This window comes from Anthonomus grandis, chromosome 3 (genome assembly GCF_022605725.1).
Source record: "Anthonomus grandis grandis chromosome 3, icAntGran1.3, whole genome shotgun sequence".
NCBI lineage: Eukaryota > Metazoa > Arthropoda > Insecta > Coleoptera > Curculionidae > Anthonomus > Anthonomus grandis.
This window is the reverse complement of record NC_065548.1, coordinates 6,702,637-6,725,753: the sequence shown is the minus strand read 5'-3', so window position 1 is coordinate 6,725,753 and position 23,117 is coordinate 6,702,637. Positions and strand designations below refer to the sequence as shown.

At 32.8% G+C, this 23,117-nt stretch overlaps 1 protein-coding gene across 1 annotated transcript in view; it reads left to right on the top strand.

Moving 5' to 3' along the window:
• LOC126733796 (roundabout homolog 2) overlaps positions 1 to 23,117 on the top strand; it is a 293,625-nt gene that overhangs the window by 100,015 nt on the left and 170,493 nt on the right. Inside the window, exon 2 of the mRNA XM_050437204.1 lies at positions 13,141 to 13,449. Within this exon, the coding sequence (XP_050293161.1) occupies positions 13,141 to 13,449 (309 nt within the window). The remainder of the gene's footprint in view (positions 1 to 13,140; positions 13,450 to 23,117) is intronic.

The window sequence follows — 23,117 nt, the reverse complement described above, 5'->3', positions numbered from 1 at the left end:
CCACCGGTTTTTACGTCACATCTATTCCTATCCTTCTCTTTGCCTTAGGGGATCTTGAGACCCTAAATAATTAAAAACACAAAACCAAATTTGTTTGTGTTTAAAATAAATTGATACGAGAGTTATTATATTATATCGTAAAGATATGAAAATGTCATTTTTATTTTTAGTTATACGTTCTATTCTTTTGTGGTTTTTAAGACAAGGACATTTTTGTAAAATTATTATTGTCATTACATTTCCAAACAAAAAATCAATATTTTCTATACATACCTATATGGCCATCTCATCCTAAGAAATTTTGCATATTCATACTTACCAAATTAAACGTACCCCTAAGTTATGCACATAAATCATTTAAAACTGGAAAAATTACAGTAACTTAAGGAAAATCTTAATAACTTAATTAACGGCTTAAACGCATCCATTTAAATTATGCATTTACAATTCTAAAAATACAATCTTTAAATCTGTTATACGGTACGAACGTAGTGAGAGGCAGTAAAAGAACAAAAAAAACTCTTCTCACTTTTAAGCATAATAACCCCCTTATCTTTAACTATAGCCTTGAAACTATGCAAAATCACCAAGAAAATTAATCCTCTCTATTGTTACAAACAACATTTGTAATAATTAAAACCTGTGAGCGTCATTTAAATAATTGTATAATTTTTAATACGTTAAATAAATTCAAAATAGTCCAAAATAAATCATAAAAAATAGAATAAACACCTTGTAAAACAACTGGACGCTTGGGCGACTCCAAAGTAGAGATGGTGACGTGTAGACCTGAAATAATAAAAGTAACCTGAGCATACTTATTCCCGTAAAATTAAATAATAATAAAAATATTAATCAAAACTCATTAATATGAAAAATATGAATTAATATGTTTTAAACTTGCTCAGTGATTTTACTTTTACGATAACCATTTAATTCATGTTCACCAACATTTAACCACTTAACTTAAATATCCCAAAATTCATTATTCACCAACTTATTATTTTTATCCGATTGTTAAATGTCCCAGTAACGACAACGTACTGATATTGAATGATATACAATCGTTCAATATGCCAAAACGTGAGCAGTACATTACTCACAAACCGTAGCCAAAATGCTACCAAAAACATTATCATAAAACATGAGATTGAGACAGCAATCTCCGATCTAGACCACCTGACGATAACACACTTTGTACTGAGGGGTGCAATGGACACCAAAACGCGAGGGTCCTTTCCAGATACAAAGCCTTGTTAAATACAACGAGCTGTGCGATGGTCCCAGACCAGCTCAGTATCTTAACAAGAAATAATAAACAATCGCCACAACAACACAAGCAAGACAAACAACAATCGGTCATTAAAATATTTCATTAATCACATTTTTAATTAAAAAGGTAAAATATCGGTGTAATCAATAAGATAGAAATAAGCATACTCTGTGATAACACTCACCCTTTCTTGTAGTAAAACACTACACCAAACCAACACAGCTTATTTCACGTCGCAACACCCTTTATTGTTTTTATTAAATAACTTCACTCTTTAGTGACCAAAACTCAAATGAATTTTATAAACCAAATATTTATCTCACTCTTTTATCGAAACCCATAAAAATAATTCCCGAGGGGAAACGCTAAGTGTAAACCGTGTTTGGTTATTTACGGTACCACTGAGCTAGCTTTAGTTTTGTAAATATCCTGGACCTCTTTTCGGTCAGACCGATAAATTTCATCTTAATGACTAAGAAAAATATTTCAATTCTTTAGAAAATAAACAGGGTCTTACATTCGGCCATCCTGCTATCAACTCGTCTCGAGTTGATCAGCATCCTCAGCATCAGGATCGGACAGAACTACCCCTTCTTCATCACTGCTCAGATCCGACTCAACAGATGAAACTCCACCAGCTGGTACCCAGGGTCGCATACGATCAACCGCAATAACATTTTCATATGTCGCTTTTCGAGTGAGACGACGTGACCCCATCATATCAACTACTATGTAGCGATCATTTGGTAGTACTGTTTTTATGACCATTGGACCGTCATATGGTGCAGATAGTTTCTTGCTCGTTTCTGTGGCAGGTTGATTTTTCATAATCAGGACTAAGTCACCAACTTTATATCTCTTCGGACGCTTTCTTTTCTTATCAAAATATTTCTTTTGTTGTTCTTGAGATGAGGCTATCTTTTCAGCAGCTTCTCTTCTTATTTCTAACAAATTATTAATAATATCTGGAATTTGTTGAACTTCATCAAGTAAAATACTGTCACTAGATCCTCTTGGTGAATATCCAAATAAAAGTTGACTGGCTGTTTTTCCTGTTGATTTATTTACTACATTATTTATTGCAAATTGAATTTTCTTAATGTTATCATCCCAAGTATTTTCTTCTAAGGTGGAAGAAAGAAGAGCCCCTAATATGGTTCTATTTAGCCTTTCCACTTGTCCGTTGGCACGTGGAGTTGCAACAGCATTGAGTACAAGTTTTATATTATTTTGTAAGATCAGTAATTAATAACTTAGGAGATCCATAGGTTGCACAAATATTCTTGAGGTATTCAATAACATATTTTGTTTTAGTGGATTTGACAGGTTGTAAAAAGCAGAATTTCGTAAAAGCATCAATGCCAACAATCAGATACACATTTGATTTTTTACTTTTAGGGAAAGGTCCTAGATGATCAATATGAAACATATTAAATGGATGACAATCTTTTCGAATTGGATAAAATTCCTTTCCTTTCCTTTCTCCCAGAATTACGCTTGTTATACAAAAATCGAATGAACCAATAACATCTCAGAATGTGCAAACCAAATTACAGATACGATCTTGCCAGGAATGGAAGCTTATATCTCTTTTTCTACTAAATGCAGATCAAACAACAAGCAATGGTTCAACCTGAATTGCAAAAAGGCAGTAAACACTAAAAACGCAGCATATCGCAAATGGCGTCAACATCCTTCCACCGAAAATTGGAGAAACTTTTTAACCTCCAGAAATAGCTGCAAGCGAATTATTGATGAATGCAAAGAGAGTCACAACAACAGGATCAAAAACAAATTGCTAAACTGCACAAATGGAACAAGATCTTTCTGGTCGGTATCGAAAGCCGTTAGTCAAGGAATTGCTAAGTCGGCCTTGCCACCCCTAACAGCAGATGATGGTTCTATCGCGGTAACAGCAAGGGAAAAAGCCAACTTACTGGGTAAACTCTTCGCGTCCAATTCTACTGTGCACTCGCAAGGCAAAACACCGCCATATTTGCCAAGGGTGAATTCATCGATGGGAGAAATTTCGTTTCCCCAACGAATTATAAATAAAATTCTTAAAAGCGTAGACACAAACAAAGCTTCTGGACTCGATGGAATTCCAGCCCTAGTACTAAAACGTTGTGCAGACGAATTGACTCCTCCCTTATGTAGACTGTTCACGGCATCGTACAAACAGGGCTCATTTCCAACAAGCTGGAAAACTGCTCAAATGCAAGCTGTACCCAAAAAGGGTAAGAAGACGATGCCGTCCAATTACCGCCCGATTGCACTAGTTCCAGTTATATCGAAGATTATGGAGAAAGCAGTCAACCAACAACTGTTAAGATATCTGGAATCATCTGGACTAATCAGCGATCATCAATACGGCTTCCGAAAGCTTAGATCCACCGGCGATCTTCTGGCTTACGTCACACACTTGTGGAGGTCTCAATAAAACTTGTTTTATTTCATTAATCTTAGAATCGGTAAGTTGTCCAGAGAGCACCCAATCCGCTTGTTCGATATGGAATATATTTAACGTATTTGGTGATTGTTCAGTAGAAGAAGGGTGACGACTCAGAGCGTCCACGTGTTTCATTCGATTGCCTGGTCTATATTTAACATCAAAACGGAATTCTTGAAGTTGAAGCCACCATCGTACAATTCTTGGAATAATTTGTTTCTTTTCACTACTTGCCTTTAAAGAATTACAATCTGTAACTACCGTAAAATCAATTCCTAGAAGATAGCTTCGAAATTTCTTTAAACTTTCAACAACTGCCAAAGTTTCCAACTCGTAAGAATGATAATTCTGCTCTGCCCCTATGGTTTGTCTACTATAATAAGCTACTGGATGAAAACGTTCGTCTGGATGTAATTGTAAAAGAATTCCGGCTAAACCTAACATACTCGCATCGGTGTGAACTTCGGTAGGTAAAGTTGGATCAAACAATGTTAAAATTGGTCTTTTAATTAATTCTGATTGTAATTTTCTAAAAGCGTTCATCTCATGTTCACCCCAATTCCATTTAACAGATTTCTTCGTTAATGTGGTTAACGGCTTTGCTATTATAGCATAATCTTTTACAAAGTGCCTAAAGTACCCTGTCAGCCCTATAAATTGTCGCACTTGGTGCACAGATGTTGGGGGTTGACATTGTTCGACGGCCTTAATCTTTTCTTTACCTGGGCGTACTTCACTTTGACCCACTTCAAAACCCAAAAATGAAACTGAACTCATTAAAAACGAACATTTTTTTAGATTTAGTGTTAAACCTTCGGCGCGAAATATATGTAGGATATTTTCTAAACTGTGAAGTGCTTGATATATTGTGCTATTATGTAAAAGAATATCGTTTAAATAAACGGCAGCGTAACTAGAAGCAGGTTTTAGTATTTGGTTCATAAATAGCTGAAAAGTTCGGGGTGAATTCGTTAAGCTAAATGGCATTCGGTTAAACTCGTATTGTCCGGAAGGTGTAACAAATGAAGTGTATCGTTTGGAATTTTCTGCGACTGGGATTTGATGGTAACCTGCTTTCATATCTAAACTGGTAAAGTATACACCACCTTGTAACCTATCAACCTGATCACTATCTTCGGGATTAAAAATCGGTATAACATCTCCCCTAACAGATGTTTCCGCTTTACGAGAATTAGAATTGCTCTTAAAAAATTCTTCCATCATGTTAGTGAATCGATTAAAATCATTATTTTGATTTTTACCCTATCCACTACCAGTACTACTACCTACGTTATTCATGTCATCAGACAATGAAAGATCACGTGCTCGTTTACGACTCATGTTAACCAAAAAAAAGGATGTAAATGTATGCGGTATTTAAAAATCTTCAAAAAGAAAAAAAAAGAACAAAATAAATACTCGTAATATTCATAACAATGCAACACAAACAAAATATTATTATTATTATTATTTATTTATTTTTTCTTTAAACCATAAATGTCTACCAACACCATCAAACCTTAGAGTCACGCCCGGTGTTTATTTGCTCTTTATCCCACTTCTGAAAAATTCTGTAATAATTAAAACCTGTGAGCGTCATTTAAATAATTGTATAATTTTTAATACGTTAAATAAATTCAAAATAGTCCAAAATAAATCATAAAAAATAGAATAAACACCTTGTAAAACAACTGGACGCTTGGGCGACTCCAAAGTAGAGATGGTGACGTGTAGACCTGAAATAATAAAAGTAACCTGAGCATACTTATTCCCGTAAAATTAAATAATAATAAAAATATTAATCAAAACTCATTAATATGAAAAATATGAATTAATATGTTTTAAACTTGCTCAGTGATTTTACTTTTACGATAACCATTTAATTCATGTTCACCAACATTTAACCACTTAACTTAAATATCCCAAAATTCATTATTCACCAACTTATTATTTTTATCCGATTGTTAAATGTCCCAGTAACGACAACGTACTGATATTGAATGATATACAATCGTTCAATATGCCAAAACGTGAGCAGTACATTACTCACAAACCGTAGCCAAAATGCTACCAAAAACATTATCATAAAACATGAGATTGAGACAGCAATCTCCGATCTAGACCACCTGACGATAACACACTTTGTACTGAGGGGTGCAATGGACACCAAAACGCGAGGGTCCTTTCCAGATACAAAGCCTTGTTAAATACAACGAGCTGTGCGATGGTCCCAGACCAGCTCAGTATCTTAACAAGAAATAATAAACAATCGCCACAACAACACAAGCAAGACAAACAACAATCGGTCATTAAAATATTTCATTAATCACATTTTTAATTAAAAAGGTAAAATATCGGTGTAATCAATAAGATAGAAATAAGCATACTCTGTGATAACACTCACCCTTTCTTGTAGTAAAACACTACACCAAACCAACACAGCTTATTTCACGTCGCAACACCCTTTATTGTTTTTATTAAATAACTTCACTCTTTAGTGACCAAAACTCAAATGAATTTTATAAACCAAATATTTATCTCACTCTTTTATCGAAACCCATAAAAATAATTCCCGAGGGGAAACGCTAAGTGTAAACCGTGTTTGGTTATTTACGGTACCACTGAGCTAGCTTTAGTTTTGTAAATATCCTGGACCTCTTTTCGGTCAGACCGATAAATTTCATCTTAATGACTAAGAAAAATATTTCAATTCTTTAGAAAATAAACAGGGTCTTACACATTTAAAACAGACAGCGTAGTTACGTCTCATTTTATTATGCTACGAGGCAAGTAGTTGAAGTAGTTTAGCATACCAGATTGATGCAATAAAGGGAAAATGTGCCGCCGCACAGTTGTTAATCTAAAACATGGGCTCCGTACGTTAAACGTGAAGATGCAGACAATTAAGTAGTTTTAATGTACGACACGCAAGTCAGCACGATATTAAACAAATAAACTCCGCTAAATTACGACTTCCATTATTGAATGAACTGAAAATTAAACTCTGGTAATTAAACCACGTTCTCGTCTAAACGGTATGGGACCCATTTAACTATTTATTACGGGAACGGAAACGTTATAAACTGTAGAAGTGGGTTCTTCCTTCTTAATATGCTTTGAAACAGTAAATAAATAAATAGTTCCTAAACCATATAATAATATTTTTATGGCTTTAATTTAGTTTAACTTCAAATGTTCTTAACATGCTAAAAGCCTTTCTTATAGACGCTGAATTAATTTGCAAACAGAAGCTCAAGTCACGAAGCTTTAAATGCGCGCTCTTTCAATATTTATTTAAATTATTCTTTAATTTTACATGCAACTTAACTAACGATAATGGGTTTTAGACATATGTACATAGGGACCACCGTGACACTATATTGGATATGCGTGGGCAAATTTCTTCTACAAATATTCATATTACAGTAAACAAGCATCAGCATAATTGGAAATTTATTTATTGAGAAATATGGAATTTTTATTTTTTTATATATCCTCTTCACATTTTTTTAAAGCTTCTATAACTTAAGTATAGAAGCATTAATTGTTTTATATTAATGACTAAAGTAAACACGCTAGAAGCAAAGATCGAACGTTTGCACGTGAACCATTCATTCCCCTTTGAAACAACCGATTCAGGCAATTTACATCCCCATAAGCACGTTTCCTTATTCTCACCAACACCTTTATAGTCCATATACCCTTCAAATTAAAACTGTACAGTCTCGCTTAGTCCTAATTGGTCCCATCCATAACGTGAACGTCACTATAGTAATTGTCTGCCTTTCAATTTGACACACAAAGCCGGTCTGGCAACTGACGGTCCACGTGACAGATCATCCCCGGCACGTGTATATTTACCCATGCGTCACGTGATCTTTTTTCGTGTTTACATAGGACCGGATTTTAGGGATTTCGGGATTAGATTGAAAGGAGGGGGGGAGGTAGTAAAAGGGAATTTTATCAGTTTCTTCAGTACCTCTTTACGATATGTTCGGAGTTGTTTATGGAGTAAGGAAATTGATGTTTTTATTGTAAATATGTAAGAAAAAATGGTGTTTGATTTTCTGAGTTTCAGAGACATATTGCTAGATCATACGTAAACACAATAAAAAATGTTATAATTTATCCACCAACCGAAATTATTGCTACATACATTGGGAATGTTTTTTTAAGTTTAAGGTGAATATATAAATAAAATTGTTATTACAAGCGCACTAACAACTCATATTCTTTGTGGTTTTGAACGTAATACAGAAACTTTTGCCTTATTTTATGATCTGACAAAGGCATTTGACTATGCATTCTTCCATATACTTGTACAAAAGCTTTTACCGTTTTCATCCAGACTTAAACTTATTTAATCCTACTTCACTTCTACACAATATTTGAGATATATAACACAAATAATACCTATTATTATCATTAACATACAAAAAAAGAAAATCTATTTAAAAAATGTACATGTGAAGTTAACTAGTTAGATAACATGTGATACGCTAGAAACATACCATTTAAAAAGCATTTATGATTCAATATCTTGGAGATTTATCGTACATTCTAGGGATGATTTTTGTAAAACATTGATGGTATAATTCTCGTACGATGTTCTAAAAACTACTATTTCTAATTCGCTTTTGCACGCATGTGAAAGTTTTAGCCTTAATAAAATAAAAACTCAAAATGTTTGACATCAAAGGTTTTTGAGGTATATTAAAAAAAAAAACAAAAAATTCTGCGAAGTGGAACAATAATTATATATCTATATATTAATATTATACATTATTTTATATAACATACTTTTTTTGTGGTCTACATAATTATAAATTAAAAAATAATGTACTACCACTTCACCAAAAAATTTCATTTAAATCTCTACAGACTAAAACTATCTCAAAAATATTTAAATTTACCGCCGTAGAAGTAACATAGTTATCATTTGATTATTGGTTAGAAACTAAAAGACTCCAGATTTACGTTGGCAGCACTAACTGCAGTGACTATTTTGCTGTAATTTCCTGTCGTTTAATTTCCGTTTTTATGAAGGAAATTAGTTGTACTTGCTATAATGGCTTAAAATTCATTTATTGCTTCTTCAGGTAGGTAACACTTTCTTACACATCCAGTTCTAAGATAAGAAAACAAACATTTATGTATGATAGGTACAATTTTTGTTATGTATGTATGTATAAAATACATTTAATGCTATTGACTAAATATTGATTTTTCTTTTAATAAGATCTAAATCAAAAGTATTGCTATAAATGTTTTAAATGAAACATTTGTAGTATATTTTGCACAGCAAATATATCACGTACTAATGACATGTACGACGTTTAAAATATCCCACATAAGAACTGTCTTTTCTTGAATTAGCAAGCGATTGCAATATCGTCCAATGTTCAACCTTATAAAAGGGCTTTTGAAAATCTACGAACACCAAACAGATATTCAAATTATATTCAATCGCTTTTTCCCCTAGGATCCTCATTGTCAAAAGATAGTCACACGTGCTATACGGTTTTCTAAAATCCGACTCTTCATCTGGCTAGTATTGATCTAATTTATAGGTCAGTCTGTTTGTAAGAATTTTTGTGAATAGCTTGTATACCTACAATTATAATGATATAGGGCGGCAATTCTGTAAATTTGTTTTATTTCCTTTGTTATATATTATAATAGCATTATTCCAATTTTTAGGTATATTTTTTTGTGCTCTACATTCATTGTATAGTATGCACAACTTTGACATCAATATATCTCCCTCTTTTAGCGTTTCTATCAGAATTTCAGTTTCACTCGTCACCTTATTATTTTGTATATAATTTAGAGCATATCAAATATCATTTATTTCCTGGATATCTTTTGATCCTACATTCATAATTCCATTGCTTTCTTGCTTCGCTAGTGTTTGGACTTAGAAGGTATAAATTACTGTAAAAACGTTCGCCTGTTCATATTATTGCTTCCCTATCTCTTACTTAATTCTCTGTTTGATCATGCTTTTACTTTTCACTAGTAGTTTTTTAACTTGGTTCTCATAATATTCATTAAGATCGTGCCTCATTATCCTTCTTGTAATTTGAAGTTCTTCAAAAATAGAATTTTTGCTATTGAATCTTCAATGTGACTAATGTGAGAATGTAATACTCTTAGCATATTGATACTTACTTCCAAAAATTTGGATAATAGGCATGAGGTGTTTTTTAAGTATTTCCAACCAGAAATTTCAAACATTACATCATTACAACTAAATTACATAACAAAGGCAACGATCGTGACGAAAAATGTCAAATTCAATACAAGATAATAACAGCAACCGATCAACCTACTTTATTTCTTCTCCCGGTTCCACTCATTCGCTCCCGGGCATGTGTTTACTCACATCGAGACAGAAATTTCGTTTTATTCTCGGACTACAACTTCTTGATACGGCCCCGGGGCCCTGGGGGACTGATTGCCCGTCTCGAGCGTTTCGCGATGGAATTTTGCATTTTGTCAAGACATGCCCCATTAATTCCGCGTAATTGGTCTTAAAATTACCATTAATATGTGTATCGGATTAATTTATAGTCTTTGACAACGGCGACACTCCGCCATTTTAACATCTTAATGTCGGGTTTGCCTTACTAGCCAGATGATATGCAAATCAGCATTAAAGATTAGGATTTTTTTTATTAACCTGATAATTTATATCATCTCTCTGCAAAACAATTTTTACATCAAACAATATAATTTTGTACAAAACAGGCACTTAGGTAACTTAATTCTTCTGTATACCTGTATACATGGTATCCCAACTCTATTTATACACGATTTTATTTCCCCTGTATATTATATGAAAAAAAAAGTTAAGATAAAAAGTGTTTGCTTGGAAATACTAATTTTGTTGACACTATTGATGAATGAATGCCCTGTATATTTTACCAAATTTTTACTCTTCATTTAATTCTACCTAAAAAATGTATAATACCTTATACGTCAAATATTGATAGTTTTTGATATAAGTTCCTCTAGCAAAACGACATAATATGTGGCTTCAACAAGATGCTCCACCTCATAATCGCAAATTGTATCATAGATCTGGAAGATACTGAATCGGAAATAGAGGTCCTGTCAGGTGGCCAGCCCGGTCACCTTCACAAATTTCAAGTGATAATAATATAGCCGGAGCGTCAGTAAGACGCATCTTAAAAGCAAATGAATACCACCCTTATAAAATTAGACTAATACACGAATTAAATGAGGGCGATCCTGATCGAAAAAACCAATTTTGCGAGCAAATGATGAACATTTGCAAAAATAACCGTCAGTTTGTGTTACGAGTTTTGTTTTCGGATGAAGCAACTTTTTGTTTAAACGGTGTCATAAATCAGCAAAATTGTCGGTACTGGTCAGTGTAAAATCCGCACTGGGCAACTGAGGCTCATACACAGTACCGTAAATCTATTAATGTTTGGGCTGGTATAGTGGAAAATAAAGTAACAGGGCCATACTTTTTCGAAGAAAACTTGTAAGCTTTGGTTGCCCTATACCCAGACGAACAAGACCCTGCTGTCCCGACAGATAATTTGTGGTTTCAGCAAGACGGCGCACCGCCACATTTCTTTCGAGATGTCCGTAATTACTTGGATACAGTGTTCCCAGGAAGATGGAGGGCCAATAGAGTGGCCGGCCAGGTCAACAGACCTAAATCCCTGCGACTATTTTCTATGGGGGAACCTGAAAAGTTAAGTTTATATTGAGAAGCCAAACAACGTAAAAGATTTGAAAAATAGAATTAGATATGAAATTAGACGTATATCACCCAAAATAATTGATAGTGTTTTACATGAGTTTGTAAACCGTCTTGCTTTCTGCCAAGAAGTAAATGGGGATCAGTTTAAACACTTGATACATTAATAAGAGTTTTCACAGTTTATAACATTTTATCCTTGATGACCGATGACGTCATATTTTTTTTTGTTCCACCCTGTATACAAAAATTTATGTGAAATAATGCGCAACTTAAAATAAAAATTGACGAGTCGGAGCGTTTTTTCAAAAAATCATGTCTCTAATTTTTATCGAATTTATGCGGAACTTTAGGCGGTCACTGTATAATACAGATCTTAGGATTTTACTGCAATTAAATCGGTTTGAAATAAAAAAAATAGAAAAATTTGTGGCATCGTAATTATATATGTGCATTCCTAAATAATATTATTTTATCGTAGTCATATGGTGATAATATTTAATTTTTTTCTTTAAATAAAAAGTCTCGAACACAGTATGCAATAATTTGCTTCATCAATGGCATATTAAAAATACTTACATAATATATATTTTAATATAGCTCTCATTGCTTTGTTTTGAACTAATTGTAAATATTCGAGTTTTGTACTATCGACAACAATGTTAAATGTGAATTAAAACAATCGAAAATAGTCAGTTAATTTATTTATATACTTCATTGAGTACAACACAGGACTACTACAGAAATTTATTTTTACTGTATGTATTTACCTAATCCAATTTAAATCTCGCGCCAATATTCCGAACTTTACTTCACTGAATTGACAACTATTGGTGATGTGGCTTATATACTCAGCTGTATATACCCTTATATACTCGGCAGAAAGCTATTGTGCGATGTATTACTTGCGTTATTACGGAATGACGGTTGCCTCCAATCCAAATGAAATGAATATTTGATGAAATTGATATTTTGGTCACATATTTTAACAAAAAAATTATTTTTCTATAAGATACATATTTTAAAAAAAAAACTTCTTAATATATGCATAAATTTTAAAAAATGCTGGTTAGGTGCCAAATAATTTTAAATGAACAATTTTCGAGGGTGTATATATGTTACATTTTAAAATATGGACAATTTGGCAATAATAATTTTAAAAACTCTTCAGTAATCGAAAATAATTACAAATTTTAATTGAAAATTACACTTATTTGAGCTACACAGAGTGAACCTCAAAAACTATAAAAGAAAAAATATGAAAAGAGCAAAGTTTTATTAAACTCAACTCCACATTCAATATACTAACTCCCATAATTTCCCGTATAAAATTCGATAATACACTATATATACACACACACACACAAACTATTATATCTCGTTGATTAATTCACTGAACGATCGCTGTTACTGCCTGGATATAAATTACCAACGACGGACCAACGTGATTAATTGTGTTTTTAGCAGAAAATTAGGTTCATTATTTTTGCTTTTGTAAATTTCCGTAATTAATGGTCGCCTCCCTGATGGAATTGGCCAGTAGATAAATCCACTTTCTAACGTTATACGGGGCAATGAATCACCATCATTAGTTTTTTTTTAATTTTCACTGATTTTATAGCCCTTCATAGTATGATAAATGACCCTTTTTATTAAATGGTGTTTTTCTCTCGTTTTTTCCAGGACAGTACAGGGCCCCACGTATAACCGAACACCCGTCAGACATAATCGTTGCCAAAAATGAGCCTGTTACGTTAAATTGTAAGGCTGAAGGTAAACCGGATCCTTCGATAGAATGGTACAAGGATGGCGAGCTAGTAAAGACTTCTCCTACAGACAATAAGTCCCATAGAGTTCTTTTACCTGCCGGATCCTTGTTCTTCTTAAGGACAATGAATAGCAAGAAGGAGCAAGATGCTGGTGTGTACTGGTGTGTTGCTAAAAATCTAGCTGGGACTGCTAAAAGTAGGAATGCCACGTTACAAGTTGCAGGTAAGATATCTTAATATTAAAACATATTTTTTGAGCACACCCTGTAGAGTTTGTACACTCTCTTGTCCCATGTCATCTAAGATAATTAAAGACTGCCGACTGTTGCAGTTTTAGCGGTAACTAAAAATACATGCAGATGCCAATCGTGGGTCAATGTCATTTTAATGACCGTTTTCGCTATTTTAGTACTGCCAAGATTGACTTAAAGGCCTTTTTTTGCACTTATAAAAAGAGTAACTTTTTTAAATTTTTTTTCCAGACATTTTTACCCTCAATATTCACTTGAGCTTAAAGCGTCTTCTCTCACCAGCTTTTTAAAGCTCAAGAAGCGACCCTTAAGGCCCTGTTTATACAACCTTCACGTCAATAAAACCCTTTATCCACTGCGGTAAAAATCGTTCACGATTTCCCGTTTTCCCTCGTTCCACTGGGGGGCAGCAAAATAACGAAAAATAAAAAATCCTTCCATGATCAAACAATTTATCGTTTCTTGTTGGACAGACTGGCAGGTCAATTTATTGCCTCGGAAATATCAGGTTAAAATAGGAAACAGAAATCATCCCTAATGGCCGGACCATAGTGTCCGACCATAATAGGAAAAAATTGGATTTTTTTATAACTATTTTATGAGTTATTAACGTAAAACGAGTGGCAAAATTGCACGCGATTATGGCTTTTATGGATTTAATAAAAAATAAATTTGAATGGTAGTTTTAGAGCATTTTTATAGCGAGTAGAGTGGACAAGTTTAGTAATTAATAACAGGTAAATCATGCATAACTTTAATGGTCATAAATCACTTTTTTCTATAAAATAAATAAATATTGAATAATAATGGAAAAATACTTTATCGGGGGGTAGACAGTGGGCCAAAGGTACTGCGTAAGTTTGAAAAATTATTTTTCTCAATCAGAATTACTTACATGTCGTAAATTATGAAGCAAAAAAAGAAAATATTTTTTTAATAAGAAATTAAAAAAAATAGTCCTCTTCGCAGTCACTGCTACTCTTACAAGAGGGATCGGGTATAAAAACAAGCTGCTTTTTCTTGTACAATTGAATTTTTCATAATTCAGTTACCACAGGATCAGAGGATATTAACAAATCATGTAAAGCATCTATGTTGGTTTAAGTTTGACTCATTTTTCATAAATGACATTTACCGTACCTTTGATGCTTTTTATTTCTTGACTTCTTGAGCTTCTTCACTTAACTGACCAATGGGTACTGGACAAGTTTTGATAATTTTGGAACTATAAATTAGTATTTGTTGGGTGCTAACCAGCATGGATACTGTTGTACAAAAAGTTCTGCTGTTTCCAAATACTAGATTTTAAATTGAGGCAAATCATGCATAACTTTAATGGCCATAAATCATTTTTTTCTATAAAATAAATAAATATTGAATAATAATGGAAAAATACTTTATCGGGGGGCAGACAGTGGGCCAAAGGTACTGCGTAAGTTTAAAAAATTACTTTTCCTAATTAGAATTACTTATATGTCGTAAATTATGGAGCAAACAGGCAAAATATTATTTTTTTAAATAAGTAATAATAAAACAAACAATAAGTCCTCTTCAAAGTTACTGCTACTCTTACAAAAAGTACTTTTTTTTGTACAATTGAATTTTTCATAAATCTTTTATGACAGGATCAGAGGATATTAATAAATCATGGAAAACATCTAATATTTTTTGAGTTATTAAAGTACAACGAATAGAAAAAATGCATGCGAATATAGCTTTTATGTATATATTAAAACATAAATTTAAATGGTAGCTTTAGAGCGATTTTAGATAGCGAGTAGAGTTGACGAGTTTAGTGATTAATAACAGGCAAATCATGCATAACTTTAATCGCCATAAATGGACTTTTTTATAAAATAAATAGAAATTGGGTAATAAAATACTCGATTGGGGGCGCACTGTGGGTCATAGGTTTAAAAAATTATTTTTGCTAATAAGAATTACACACACCTCGTAAATTATATAGCAAATAGTCAAAATAATATTTTTTTAACTAAACAATAATAAAACAAGCCATTATTTCTCTTCAGAGTCACTGCTACTCTTTCAAGAAGGATCGGGTATAACATAGCGATTTAATAATAGAAAAAATGTTTTGTTATCACTATTTTATGAGTTGTTAACGAAAAAGAAGTGGAAAAATTACACGCTAATATGGTTTGAATAAAAAATATTTTTATTTGAAATTTAAATAGAGCGATTTTATATAGCGAGTAAAGTTGACCAGTTTAGTGATTAATAATAGGCAAATGATGCATAACTTTAGTGTGAATCAATTTTCTTTATAAAATGAATAAGTATTGAATAATGAAAAAATACTTTACCGGGAAAACCCTGTTAAAGTAAATAAAAGCCAGAGCCTCTTATTAATATTGACACTTTGCTTAACGGTGTAGCGGCCCTTCGGAAGTTCTCCTGACTTACGACTTTCCGATGACGTTTACGATAAAATGCCCTCGCCAAATTGATAAAGCCCTTGCTGCTCCCCCGCTTGGTTTCTGTCGACTGATGTGCATCCCCAGAGATAACGTCTAAACAGGGTTGCCAACTTTTGCTTTAAATTATTATTTACGTTATTTCTCAGGAGTGATGTTTTCTGATAAGAAAAAATTTAATTTTTAAGGTGATTAATGTGATAAAAGTGGAAGGTCTAAAAAATATTTGGAATTATAATAAATCGTTTTCTATTTACATATTGTATGGACATATATATACGCATTGGTAATAATGCAAAAGAAAATGCCGAAGATACGCCTAGGCAACTCTTACACTTAAATTAAGTAAATGTATTCTAAATTCAAACCTAAAGTATGTAAAGCTAAGTGATATAATAAATAATTATACCAGAATAATAAGTAAAATATCTTTGAAATAATGCTGCATAATGTTGAGGCATGGTGAGATGATCTTCACAACTTAGCTCACGGTTATAGGCTGTAAATGGATGCTGTATATGCAAGATCTATAAGACCTAATAGTTTGACCAAAAATGTGATATAGTACTACTTTACTAAATTTAAACCGAAGACCACGTCATATAAAGCCGAAATAGGTGGTCTGTACTATCTGCAGGCAATTCTTAGTAACTACATTTAAACAGGATGGAAAAAAACTATAATTAAACGTTAACAAAATCAATATCTCACGAAGCTTTTTTCTTAGTTTAAAATTTAGTACAAATCTATTTGCATAAAAAATTTTAATTTTTGAAAAAACCCTCAAATATTTAATTCGGTGCAGAATAGCTTAAATTTGCATTTCCTAGCTTTAGATGTACGTCTGTCTTAGTAAAATTGATCTTTAGATTGTGGTCAGTTACTGCAGCAAGGTCCAATTATGGATCATCGTGATGTTTTAGCAGAAGAATAATTATTACCAATTCGCCAAAGTTTAACTGTTTCTAGTAAAACCAAGATGCATTATCTTTGAACAAAGTAAGTCCTGGTCGATCATGTCAAAAGCCTTAGAAAAGTCCAAAGATACAGACACGAGCGTCACGCTTTTATGTAAAGCTCTGGTTACATTATCTCTCAGGTTTAGTGGAGCTGTAGTGGTAATATGTCTGGATCTGTAGTCTAATAGATGAGTTAGAAACAAGTTGTTAAACAACGAAATCTGTTATCTAAGTGTGCACCGTTCTTTCATGAATTTTTGACATTACAGGCAAAAAAGTTATGGAACGAAGGTTCTGCTTTTGGAAAATAATCAGCTTCCAAATATAAACCAATTATATTTGTTAAAGGCTAAGATTTACTACTAAAAGAATACACAGCATTGGACCTAATTAGATTGACATGTTTTTTTGTGGATTCTGAATCAACCATGTTAAATTAAAACTTTAAATCTTCGAATTCTATCTATATGTCTTCTAATTTATTAGAACTGTAACATGCTAGTATATTGTTACAACTATCGGTCTTTTGAAAGGCAATAATAATTTACAAAATCAGGTAAATTTTCATTATTAATTTAAATTTTCGTAATTTTTATTGTTCTGCTGACTCTCTCAAAACTTAGGTAACAGTTTTTTGCGATTAGATAATAAAGCAAAGTTTCGGACGTTCAGGAAGTTTTCATTTTAAAGCTTTAAGGTTCGGCTGTTAAATTAGGTTTATTATAAAATCTTACTCTTCATCTTTATCAGTAGACTGATCCTTTCTAAAAAAATCGCAGCTATTAATTAATAAACTTCGTTTATTCATAAACTTGTACTATTTGAGAAACAAAACTCTGATTGGATTTCTGCCAACAAAGTCTTTAACTTCTAACTTGTCTAGTTCAGCTTTGTGTGGACTGATTGAGCCAATTAAAACATCGTGGAGAACATTTCCAGATTGCCTGAAATCGGCAAAAGTCATATCCCTGTTTTTATAGGTGGAAATCCTCAATACCCTGCAAATTTTTAACTTAATGTCCAAATTGGTAGAGAAACTTGAGAGGTAATGAGAAGTATGAAAACACGCAATATTCTCAGTATATCCTAGATTGGATGGGTGTCCATGATACAACTATCTTTATGAGTTGTATGGGCGGATAAATGTAGATGAGGTTTTTGCAACAGTATTTTGCGATTTATTTAAAGCGTTTGAATGTGTCAATCATGAATTTCTGCAGCGGAAACTTCACTTCTATGACTTCAAGGACACTTATAAGATCTGTAATATACGTTTTTCTTGAGTGTTTTGACGATGTATAGAGACAATGTTGGATCCAGTAATGCTGTCTTGACTATGCCTACTTTTACAGAGGCCGAAAATCAAATAAATGAGGTAAATTGTTAAATAGGGTGAAAACATATTCCTTGCTTAAAAAAAGGAGGCTGAAATAGTGATTTATTTATGTGTTTTTAACACAGAAAACCTTGTTCTAGATAATTGAGTAATAAGTCATCGAAATGCATTTACATCTCATATGTTTTTTCTTTACTTAAGGGATTACAATTTTTCGCTTTCGTTAGTGAATATAATATAAAGGAAGAACCACTTCCATTGGATTTTAGAAATGAGAGTTATGCAATAATGACCACTGTGTGACAGATTCTTGATTGTAGCTGTAAAAATTATAAAAAAAATAATTTTCACATTGTCAAAGATTCTGAACTTACAAAAGCTGGAACTACACATAAGACAAAAAAATATACAGATTTGAATAAAGATCTACCTAAAGCATTACCCGTTGGAGGTCCATAAGCTCCTTATTTTGGAACAACTGCTTATATTCAATGAGTACCTGTAGATAACCATTCTCAGCATGTATGTCAATGATCTAGCAATTCTTGATACGCAGGGAAAATTTCCGTTGTTTGCCGACGACACGTCTGTTTTAAGACCTAGCTCTTCCCACTCTACTGTGTCTATCGACCTGCAAAAAATTCAATTTTGGTTTGACCCCAATCTTCTATCATTGAACTTAAATAAAATTAAGGTTTTGTGCTTTAAATATGGATGAAACCTCTATTGGAGGTGTTCTAACTATATAGGAATATAGCATCCGGTTTCTTGGCTTAATTATAGATGAGGAATTAAAGTTTGAAGATCACATACAAAATGTTGTCAAGAGGATTGCATCTGATTGTTTCTCAGTGAGGGTAATAATTAATCCAGAAACTTTGTCCATAGGTTAGTAGATCAATTCATTTTGCGTCATAGATATGCAATCTATTGTTGGGAAAATACTAGCCTGATGAATGGTCTTCTACACTTGCTCTTAATATTATAAAAAAGTGTGCCTTTCGTTCTGTTTGTAATGGAAAATCTTGGAATATTGTAGAACTCTATTCATTCAAGAGAGAATTCTTACTGTCACTGGTTTCTACATACTGGAAGTTGGCAGCCTTTCATACAAATATCGCCATAGGTTCTTGGCAAACAATCCTAGGTACTATGCAACTTATAGCTGTCCTATTCCTACTTCCACTATAACGTGGAAATCTATCTTCTGTGAAAGTTTTAAGGTTTCCAATCACCTACAAAATACAATTAAATTAATACCTACATTAGTTGCTGTGTTCAGAAAATAATTAAAAATATTTGTAGTGGAAACTAATTTCTTGGAAAATTTTATTCTAATTTTGGTTTCTGTTTAAAAATGTGTTCTGTAGCATGTTTTTTATTTTAGATCGTTTAATATCATGTGGTGTGTGCATACGTTTTTTTGTCTTTATTCTATCTGCAAATTATAGATACTTAAAATTTGTTTTCTCTATTTAAAATTGTATATCTTCTGTTCCAGCTATTTAGAATTTTGACTTTAATTGCAATTAATTATCTTGAAATATTTGCAGTCAGCCAAGTTTCCGTTACAGTAATAATGTCAAAATACTAGATCTCCAAACTCCTAAAACCCTGTGCAAATAGATCATAAATTCCAATGAGCAACCCTTAGATCATCAGTCTTATTTCTGTTGGTAATATTAATGTTTGCAAAAACATATAGATATAACTATACTGTTTGTATACTTTAATTTAAATTTTGAAAGCCTATTAATTTCACTAAGCAAGAACAATGTATCGGCCTATTTTTAGCAAGTTAACACATGTTTTTTGCTCTTATTTACAGGCTTTGTAATAATGGTTTACCAACTTTGAACAGGCATTCTTCAGTTAACATTCTTTAGTATAATTATTAAAGCCCATGCAATTAAAACACTGTAATACCCTTACATGATTAAAAACCCGACTCATGGACCACCTCAGTGTCACTCTTTCTTGAGTAAGCAAAATATGATAATTATTCGGATCAACTTTATGTATTTGATTTATATTTTTAAATTGATTTACAGCTTTTTTCAGTAATTTAATTTGAAAGTATTTATTAACATATAAGTTATTCTAATTGATGACCATATCTACTATAGCAGTATTTGAGTCATACATACTAATGATTGCTTTGTTTATATGAATTATTTTAAGTTTAGGTTTATTTAAGAGTGGAACTTTTAGTGTATATTTTTGGCCTTACCTGTCTTTTATCAAAATTGTATTTTACCACCTGAACTTCTTCTACTTGCCTAATCTTGGAAATATTAAATTAAAAAAAAAAAACATTAAAATTTTCCCAATGTCCTTTTTTGCTGCCATACCATCTTGTTCCTTACTTAACACATCATTGAATTTTACATATTTATAAAAATTTCATACTAATGTCCATTTAAGTTATGCATAAAATATACATAATAACTAATTTTCACCATAAATTAAAATCCCCTGCAATTAACATCAATTTACCGAATAACTTCGGAATACCAACCTAAGTCCGATGTGGCAGCCTGCAACCCCGATGACAGGCAACTAAACATACATTATAACGGAACGGAACGAAATTGCCTTCAGGGTAAAGTTTAATTAAAGGTAGGATATACGTTCACCTCTCTGTGAAACCATTAATTTCGAATTGAAGTTTCCCCCCCATATTTTAGCCCTTGGCGTCGCGTTTTCCCCAACAGTTCTTCCGCCCCCCTTTCCCTTTCGAGTTTCACCTCCCGCTCGGATATCCCTCGCGTGCACTCCGCTTCTCCCCTGGCACCCCCGCGGTGCCTGTAAAGCACCCTCACGAGCGTGCAGTCGAGTCGTCAGGGTTTTTAAGCGGCAGCAGTGTTGTCAGATAAGGTTGAAAAAGGTGTTTTTTTTTATTGTTGTTGTTTTGTTTCTCGATTTTTTTTTCAGATTTGTGTCAGCTTTAAATTTTTAATAGTTTTCCATAGAAAACTGCAGACTCTGTTCGCTATAGAGAAGAATAGGGCATAGATAGGAGGGAAAACTTCATTTTTTATATCACTTAAGAAATTTTGTATATTGGAATCTATTTTAAGAGCTGATGTTATTATTCGTTTAGTGCAAATTTTTCGGTTATACAGATTTTTATAAAAAAATATTTTTCTCTTAACTTTTTTTTTGGTTCAAAAATTCCTTAATTAATACTTTTCTCATATTTCACACTAATCCATAAAAAACAGAAGCTCCAAAAAGGTTCCAAAAACATCATCAGTTTTTGTCTTGACATGACATTTGTTTATTGTTCAAATTTATTTTGAAAGACATGGTCCTATTCGAGAAACACATCGGGCTTTACGTAAGTTTTATGGTGCTCATAATCGTCCTTCAGAGAGATTAATTCGAGAAACTGTTGATCGTTTTCGCAATACTTTTACTCTAGTAGACAATACGCATCCCGTAAGACGCCGTACAGTGTGCATGCAACAAGCGATAGCTGCTGTGCAGCATAGTGTTGATAATGATCCAAATGTGTCAATTCGTCGTCGTTCTCAACAAGTGAGATCCACCACTTTATGGAAAATTTTGCGCAAAGATCTCGGATTGCGAGCATATAAAATTCAACTTGTCCAGGAGTTGAAACCCCAGGATCATCTTTTGCACCGTACATTAGCTGAATGGGCGGAAGGAAAGATTGCTGTTGATCCACGATTTCATACGAAAATTTTTAAATTGCCGAATTTGGGGAGATGAGAATCCACGAGCTATTGGTGAAAAACCGTTACATCCAGAAAAACTAACTGTAATATTGCTCTATAAAAAGGCCCTAAGACTAAACTAGAGAATTATAGACCATTAAGCTTTGCTAAGCCATCTTTATAAAAGTTTAACGAAGATTAAAATAAATTGAATTTCTGCCAGTCGATAGAACAGGCGGGATTTCGTGATGGTGTCACATCAAATGACTATTTGCAGAGTATCAGAACTCTATATGGATTTTTAGAAAACCTTTGATATGGTTGAAAGGGATGCAGTCATGAATTCACTAAAAAAGTGCGTAATAGGGAGATACAATGTCACCAAAATCCTAAAGTATGCCTTCAACAAACTACAATGGAAAGAAATGGGTATAAACATAGATGATCAACATCTAATAAATCTGTGCTTTTCGGACAATATAATACTATTGTCATACAACCTGAAAGATATTAAGCAGATGTTACAGAAGTATGCTCTGAGATTAAAAATTAACTTTTTAAAAATGAAATACATTGACAAACCTGATTCCTGGTGAAAGTTTGGCTATTGGTGGACAAGAGGTAGAATTCGTGAATAGCTCCGTATACCTGGGTCATGAAATAAGAACAACGAGAGACGACTAAACCTGTGAACGCAAGAGAACAATTTCCTGAGCTGTCTACGGAAGACCGAATAGAGCGTCTTGCCGGCTTTAACCTACGGGTAGCAAACCTCAACTCTGACTATCACGTCTACATGAAATCTGAGAATAATCCACCAAAAAAAGAAAAGAAACCCAGACCTGCAAAGAAAAACTGGTATTAATAATGTTATATCACGAATAGCTAGTCTTAAATGGAATTGGGTGAGGCATTTTGCTTGAATGACGAAAAAGAACTTTGAGGATATTGCTCAAATGAGCCTATAGAAGAACTAGAAGGAAACTGCTCACTAGATGAACCGACTACATTAAAAGAATAAAAAATATAATTATTATTAAAAAGATAATGATTATGATGGTCGTTAAGTCCCACACATGAAGGCAAAACCCTATTTTCCTAATTTTCGTCGAAATTTTGCATCTTGATGGTTCTTGGAAATAAATTAATTTTTCTTTATCGTCATCAACGTTCTTCTTCTGCTGTCGCTAAGATATAACAAAATTCAATTTTTCCAATATTTGATACTTT